The 8,352-nt window shown below is 43.3% G+C and overlaps 1 protein-coding gene across 2 annotated transcripts in view; it reads right to left on the minus strand.

Annotated features, from left to right (window-relative positions):
* LOC111160523 (translin associated factor X) overlaps positions 1–3,746 on the minus strand; it is a 33,377-nt gene extending 29,631 nt beyond the window's left edge. For both annotated transcript variants that reach the window (XM_022523679.1, XM_022523680.1), the window contains exons 1-3: positions 3,544–3,746; positions 2,968–3,072; positions 688–802 (exon numbers count right to left, since the gene is read on the minus strand). In XM_022523679.1, coding sequence (XP_022379387.1) covers positions 688–802; positions 2,968–3,072; positions 3,544–3,559 — 236 coding nt within the window. In that variant the 5' untranslated portion in view covers positions 3,560–3,746. The remainder of the gene's footprint in view (positions 1–687; positions 803–2,967; positions 3,073–3,543) is intronic.
* Between the last annotated feature and the right edge of the window lie 4,606 nt (positions 3,747–8,352).

Raw genomic sequence — 8,352 nt, forward strand, 5'->3', positions numbered from 1 at the left:
CTAGATTAAGCAATATGAGGGTAAGAGGTCAATTACAATAGTTGTGAGGCAGAAAAGCAGATTGCAATGAGTTGAACAATGAATGGGAAGATAAATAAAGCAGATTTCAACACTGATCTAATATTAAAATTTCACATGTATCATCCAAAGAAAGCTTTAATGTAACAGGCTCTAATAAACCATTAGAAATTTAATATTTTCACAAACAACATCTACATCACTGAGGGATCTTAACACAAAATCCCTGGCTACTCTGAAAATAAGAACTTTCCCTTCCTGTATTGATTAAAATATTTATTCTTAAAATCTACTTGCTAGTGGGATGCCTAGGTGGATCAGTCCATTGGGTGTCTGACTCTTGATTTTGGCTCAGGTCATGATCTCAGGGTTGTGGGATTAAGCCCCACATTAGCTCCATGATGCACATGAAGCCTGCTTAAGATTCTCTTTCTGTCTCCCTTTCCCCTCTCCCCCTCAGCTCACAATGGCTCACTCTCTTAAAAAAAAAAAAAAAAAAAAAAAATCTACTTGCTGCTAACCTCTTCTGATCCCAGGGTTCAAAGAATAAATCACAGAATAGTCTAACAGCTAGTTACTCTCTACTGAGGTATAAAGAATTACAAAATACTATTATAATACATATCAAACTGTATGCAACTATAACAAATTTTAAAGATATTTACTCACCTTGTAATCCTATGTAGGAGAAAAATTGTCCTTTTACTTTCAACAGTTATATCCCGACTAAGCTTCACAAGTCTCTCATATTTGTCATGTCTTGCATCAAGTTCCTGCTGAAATGCTAACACATTATTACAACCATAAGAATGCATATTCTATGCTTCAAGCCTATAAAACAACACCATTATGCACAATAAAGCAACTATTATTTACTCTGTAAAAATGAGAAGCATATCATCTCATTCATTTTTAAAGTACTGGAAATCAGAGACTACTAGTAACCAAAATACTATTTTTTTAAACACAGGTATGCTTTAACTGGGTTTCACTACTCACAGCCTCACGGTAAGTTGTACATATTGTAAAACAACAAACAAAAAAAAAAAACCTCATCTAGTAAACATGAGATCGTTATCACAGCATTATCACAGGAGACTTACAAAAATTACTTCCAACTACCTAAGTTACATAACTTTTTTTAAAATCACCCTACCACATGCAATATTATCTCCCCCCACAAAAACCTGGATTTTTTTTGAATTAAAAGTTTATAACTTATAAGGACATCAACTTTCTGAATTTCCAAGCCCCAGTCACTGAAATACCCATAAGTCACTTAACTCTCAATCACCACTTTATTTCAGAAGCATTGCCATGCCAAAGACCTAGCAAACAGCCTCTCCTGTAGGGAGCACAGAGATGTATTTTACATAAATTAGAAAAACCCCAGAACCTGAATAAACTATTAATCAAATTAACAGGTTGACAAGAACCAAATACATCTGCTCTTTTATTATTGAGATAATAATTAAGCTGGCATTTTGCCTAAAATATCAAGATAATCAAAAGCTTTCATTAGTTATTGTAAATATTAATGACCTCTGTGAATTAGGTACTATGAATACAAAGTGAAATAAGACAATTTCTATCTTCAAGGAGTTTAGCCCAGTAAAAGACAAAGATGTAAACAAATAAAAAAAAAAACATAATAAATATATGTAAAGGAAAGCACGAACTGTATTCTTGTTCACTACTAACACAGGCTAGTAGAGTAGATACTCAATAAATATTTCATGACTAAACAGATGAATGGATAATGAATAAATGCAACGTCTATCCGTAAATTTGCTTGAGGAAAAAATCAAAAAGGCTTCCAAGGAAGATCACTTGAGCTAGGTGGTGAAAACCACAGTTCACCAGATGAACAATGGGGGAGGCAAATTAGAAGCAATTTCAAGCTTAAAGAACTACGTGTGAAAAGCCAGAAAGAAACATAACAAAAGCAATCTATGCTTGGAAACAAGCAGTATAGGGTGTCAAAGTGTAAACACGGGGAACATGCGACGCAGTGCAGTTTTTCCACTGTGTGTGGCGTTTTTATCAATGCGCTCTCTACTCAATCACAAGTTGTGTCATACCTCCGAGTATCCCTGTAGATGCCGTGTTGGTTTTAAAATATGCCCCGGAATTACTTGAGACTCCCTTCAAAAGGTGGAATCTAACTCCCTTCCGTTTAAACAGGAAGCAGTTTTTAAACTGCCTCATTTCTCACAAACAGAACGTAGCAAAAATGACTGCATGATCATGAGGACATAAGGAGATTGTGGTCTCCTCCCGGCTCTGACTGGGGAAGCCAGACGCTGTAACGTTAGGACACCGGAGCAGCACCACGGGGGCTCCCCGTGAAGACTGAGCGCCGGCTGCTGGCAGGCCTAACTTGTCAATTGCCTCGGATCCTCCAGCTCCGATCGAGCCTTCAGATAAGTGGGAGTTAGAGTCTACAGCTCAGGCCCTCTCGGTTCCGAATCACAGAAACCATAAGGTACAGGAGGGTGGATCCAGGATGGCAGGAAGAATTTTAGGCTCATATGTTCTGAAAGGAGGAGCCACTCGAGCCAGTTAAAAGGAGGACGGCGACTAATACATACACATGCGCATACACGTTATATTCCTATGGCGTCTGCGTACCATGCAGATGATGTACTGACAGATGAGTCCTGACTCACATACAGCGGATACGTATTTGTAGGTTGGGTTTCTGATGTGAATTAACTAAGGTTTACCTGCAGAACTGTAATGGGGGGGGGGGGGGGTCAACACTTCAGGGATCGCGACTTTAATGGCAGACCCAGCACCACAGCAAACCTCCAGGAAAAGTTAAAAAAAGCCACACAGGCACCTCTTCCTTCTGACGGCTGTTTCTGTGTGTGCACAACGCGTCTAAACCATCCTGCTTCCCCAGCTCCGTGATCTTCCCCTCGCTAACTTCCATCACAGGGAACTTACATTTGAAGGCCAACATCAGCGGTGAAGATGAGTTAACATCCTTCCCTTCTCTCCTCTGGTTATGTGGGAAATTGTCATGCTTCCTTTTCCTGAACCCTCCTGAGCCTTACGTAGAGAAGGAGAAAGAAGTTGGAGAGGCTCTTCCACCACCAAGAGCGGACACGCGTCCCGGTCGGCTAGCCCCTTCCTTCCGAACCGGCGCCCGCGGGGCCCTCGCCTCCGAGGCTTTCTCGGCGGACGGCAGAACATCAGCCCTGCCTTTCTTCGCCCAAACCTGCGGCTCAACTCACCCGGGCCTCCACCAGTGGCTTCCCTGGTCTGGCACAAGGTGGAGCAATTACAGAACTAAGATTAAAAAACACAACTCGAGGATTTTAAAAAAAAGGGGGGGGGAGCGAGGTGTGAACAGGACCACGTGGCCGGGAAATCACCGGGGCCGCCCCCCACCCCCGCCCCCCCGAGCGTGCAAAGGGAGCGGGCATCCCTCAAGGGTGAAGAGCGGTGGAAAATCCGACAAAAAGGATGGAGGTTCTCCCCTTTAGAATAAATAACGCCCCGCGCCGCTGGGGACGCCACCTTCTTTGCTGCTCATGTCGTCAGGGCCTACGGCGAGATGAGCGGAGACTGAGAGCCTCGGAACCAGAGGGGTGCGTAAGGTGCTAGCCGGAGAGCCCGCCGAGAACCCCTTCGCAGCCGGCCGACGTCGACGCCCTGGCCGGAAGCGCGTTCCCGCAACCACTCACGCCTCTCCCTCCGCCTTCGCACGCTTCCGGCCTGCGTCCCGGCCCCGCCGCCCCTGGCTCCTCCCCGCGCGCGGCCCGAGGACCTCGCGCCCGCGCGCCGTGGTCTTGCCTGCCCTCTGCTGTGCCTGAAGACAGAGCGACTCTACACGCTTCACTAAACGGTCTGTTAATAAAACAGATGATGTAGGCGAGGCCTGTGTGAAGGTAGAAAAGTGCCGGAAGATGTACGTGTTTTTTTTTTTTTTTTTTTTCTCTCAAGGCCCCTTTGGAACACCCCCATGCTCCCTCACCGTGGACCTAGCCTTCCGCGCGGGGAATCATGGGGGTTGTAGTTCGCCTGCAGGAGCCGGCCATCCGGCTCACCCACCAGGCTGAGGAAGGAGCTAGCCCTTGGCCGCCTATGGGAAGGTCTTCTCCGAAATGAGGCCGAACCCTACGGAGCTGGGAGTTTACACTTCCTATTCCTGGCTGTGACGCTAGCAGGTGAAGGAATTGGGATATGCAAATCAGTAAGTGGATGGCATTAGCCGGCGTTCTGACGAAGGTAAAGCCCGCCCTCTCTGGTCCTCCCCCCTGTCCCCCGCACCCCTGCTCTCCCCTGTCCCCTCAGCCCGCGTTCCCCACTCTGCGGCTCCTTTTCCGCCGGGTTTCGCTTTCCTGTTTCTTCTGGCTCCGTCACGGCCTGGGTGGGCGACCTTAAGGATAGTTGACCTCCGTCCTCAGTTTCCTGATCTGTGAAACAGGGGTAGAAGACCTGCGTCCTAGGCTTATTCGAGGACCAAGTGAGTTAATACTGAGGCTCCCTGAAGAGTGTCCTTTCGCGAAGTAAATGTTCAATTAAATGTTAGCTTTCGGGGCACCTGGGTGGCTCAGTGGGTTAAGCCTCTGCCTTCGGCTCAGGTCATGATCCCAGTGTCCTGGGATCGAGCCCCGCATCGGGCTCCCTGCTCGGCAGGGAGCCTGCTTCCACCTCTCTCTCTGCCTGCCTCTCTGCCTACTTGTGATCTCTCTGTGTCAAATAAATTAAAAAGAAAAAAAAATCTTAAAAAAAAAATTAGCTTTCGTAGCCTTCTCCCAACGTCGAGCTCCAAAAAAGAAGAGCGAGGGGTCGGTAACAACAGGTGTGCGCCACCAAGTTGTGAGCTTTTTACTTGGGGCAGGTACTGCCATATCTTATTAGACTTCCTACATTTTATAAGCCCCCGGCCCGCACCCCACCCCCGGAACCCATAGTGCTTGTAAGCCTCCATAAGTGTTTCTCGAAGAATGAGGTTGAGGGGTAACTAAGTAGCCATCCTACATCTTCTAGATACAGACTCAGGGTAAGGCTTGGTGGTTGGGTAGCCTAGACCTAGTGGGGAAAACACAGGTGCATTTTATTACCTGTCTCTGAATACTCTCCGTGTTGTGGGCACGTGTTGTACACACCGTCCTTGTTAATTCCTCCTTGTTATAATTTAGGAACACACTGCTTCCCATACCTGTTAGGATTAGAACACAAAGTTTCATAACCGTAAATGAAACGGTTTGGCTAGAATACGGCGGTATTTTCAAGCCGGAGACAGGTGTGCCCCCAGAAAGGTTTTCCGCTCTGGCTGGTCTCCGGAGCCTCTCCCAGCTCGGAAGCAAGAAGGTAGCCACCACCCACCCGTTTCTTTGCAGCTCTTCCAATACGTGAATTGATTAAACAAATCCCTTCTGTATGAAATAGGCTGCTCAGGACTCTTGCTTTGTAGATTTGGGGCAAATAATTCTGAGTTTGTGGGAAGTCTGTGCTGACATCCACCAGTATCCCTCTTTGTTGATAAAATTGAGGGGGGAAAATCCTCTGGTATAAATAGAATCATTTTCCTGTGTCTCTCTCTAGGTCCAAAGAAGCCAGTAACTTATGAACATCTTTAGAGTTAATATTTTTTATCACAGTCTGAGAAAAGGGTATTTTTTTCCTAATGCTACGGGAATAGCAGCTCCGAAGACCTCAACTGTCCAAAAACTAGATCAGCCCTATTTCTTTCTCCAGCCACCACTCGCTGTTCAAGTGTTTAATTACATCCGTGTTACTTGAACTGCTTTCCACTGCTTCCCATACCTGTTAGGATTAGAACACAAAGTTTTGTAACCCGTAATGACTTATTAAAGTAACCAAATGAGGTGAATCCCGGGGACACTTTCCCGACATTTATTTGCATACGCAGTTTCGCAGGTGACCCATCTGGAGCTGCTCCCTTGTCAGGAAATACCTTCCAACCTCTGGTAACCTGCGGAAGGCATCTCCACCATGTCTCCTTGTTTTGTGACTTCAGAGGCGCTCACGTAGTTTTGGTATTTGGCAAAACATATTTTTGTTTGTTTTTAAAGGAAAACTACCACCCCATGTTGGGAAGTGGAAGGTAAACATTTTCAGTAAGTCCTTACTTTTTGGAAAGGTTCTCCTTCCTCCTCTTTTTGGATTCTAATTGCCCACATTTGACTCTGAATAAAGCTGTAAGCTTTCCAGGCACCTGTTTTTATAAATCCTCACACTTACCACCTTTATAGGAAGAAGAAATCTGATACCAAAATTGGATTGAGGTTTTAAAAAATCATATAATCAACCAAGGGGAAGAAATACAGCTTCTCAAAATATTTCTGTTTTAGCCTTTACCTTATTACATAGTTGTTAAATAAATCCTGGTTGGTGGGGGAGGTCTTAGGGGAAATTTTCAGAATCTTGAGTGACCATTTTAAAAATAAACATAGGGGGGACGCCTGGGTGGCTCAGTTGGTTGGGCAGCTGCCTTCGGCTCGGGTCATGATCCCAGTGTCCTGGGATCGAGTCCCGCATCGGGCTCCTTGCTCAGCGGGGAGCTTGCTTCTCCCTCTGCCTCTGCCTGCCATTCTGTCTGCCTGTGCTCACTCTCTCTCCCTCTCTCTCTCTCTCTGACAAATAAATAAATAAAATCTTTAAAAAAAATAAAAAAAATAAACATAGGGGCACCTGGGTGGCTCAGTGGGTTAAAGCCTCTGCCTTCAGCTCAGGTCATGATCCCAGGGTCCTGGGATCAAGCCTTGCATCAGGCTCTCTGCTCAGCAGGGAGCCTGCTTCCTCCTCTCTGCCTGCCTCTCTGCCTACCTGTGATTTCTGTCCGTCAAATAAATAAATAAAAATCTTTAAATAAATAAATAAATAAACATAATATTTAGAAGCTATCTATAGGGTCTGAAGTAGTATTGTGAAGTGTACACATACCAATTTACAGATTTATTTTTCAAGCAGTTCTAGGATGTAGTAGGAGAAAATGATTTTCCTTCCGGTTCTTTACTGGAGAGGGAACTATGTTTAAGGGAATAAAAAGGGATGGGCAAAACCACAACGAGATACCACTTCACAATCAGGAGGATGGCTATAATTAAAAAAAAAATTTTTTTTTTAAGTAACAAGTGGTAGCAGAGATATGAAGAAAATGGAACTCTCATTGATGGTAGGAATGTAATATGGTGCATTCACTGTAAGAAGACAGTTTGGCAGTCTCAGGAATTTAAACATGGAATTAGCACATGACCCAGTAATTCCACTAATAGGTATATACTTGTACATGAAGGTTCATAGCAGCACCATTTACAATAATGAAGAGGCGGAAACCTGGAAACCAGCCAAATGTCCAGCAACAAAGGAAAACAAAATGTGGTAAAGAAATGGGTAAAATAAATGTAAAATTTATTTTACATAAATTTAAAAAATAAATAAAATAGGTAAATGAAATAGGTAAACAAAATGTGGACCATTTCTACAATAGAATACTATTTAGCAATAAAAAGGAATGAGATACTATCCATGCTACAATATGAATGAACCTTGAAAACATACTAAGTGAAGTAAGCCCATCACAAGAGATCACGTATTATATGATTCCATTTATTTGGAATGTTTCAAATACGCAGATCTATACAAAGTAGATTTACAGTTCCTTGTGTTGAGAGGCATGGAGGTGGGAGAAGGAATAGAATGATAGCTTAAGTATATAGAGTTTCTTTTTTAGATGATAAAGATGTTCTAAAATTGTGATGATGGTTGCATGTATCTGTGAATATATTTAAAACTATTGAATTTATCACTTTGAGTGAATTGTAAATAAGTGAATTTTATCTCAATAAAGCTGTTAAGAAAATTTTTTGAAAAACTGATGGGATACATTCATTTCAAATCCTGTAGGTATATACATATAGATATATAGACATACTTAAGTGTCATTAAGGAAGAACATGAAACAACGTGGCTTAAACTTACCTTTAATAATGTGTAATTAAAAAGATGTAAAGTACTTTAACCTTACAGGTCTAATAATCTTCAACAAATATTTCCATGCCTAATTTATGCCTGGCGATGTGATTGGTGCCATAGAGGACACAACCGTTTTCTTAATGATTCAACAAATATTTATTGAGCACCTGTCATGTCACAGCTACTGTTCTAAGGATTGTGGATCCTTGTTCACATAAAGTTTATCTTCTAGTGAGATGAGACAGACAAGGACAAAAAAAGTATATAGCATTAGAAAGTGATCGTTGCTATCGAGAAAAATAAAATGAAGGAAAGAAAAAGATGAAAGATAAGTTTGCCAGGGGTGAGAGTGAGTTGCCCTTGAAATAGGGCAATTGGAAG

This window comes from Enhydra lutris, unplaced genomic scaffold (assembly GCF_002288905.1).
Source record: "Enhydra lutris kenyoni isolate GAN:26980312 unplaced genomic scaffold, ASM228890v2 scaffoldscaffold76, whole genome shotgun sequence".
Classification (NCBI taxonomy): Eukaryota; Metazoa; Chordata; class Mammalia; order Carnivora; family Mustelidae; genus Enhydra; species Enhydra lutris.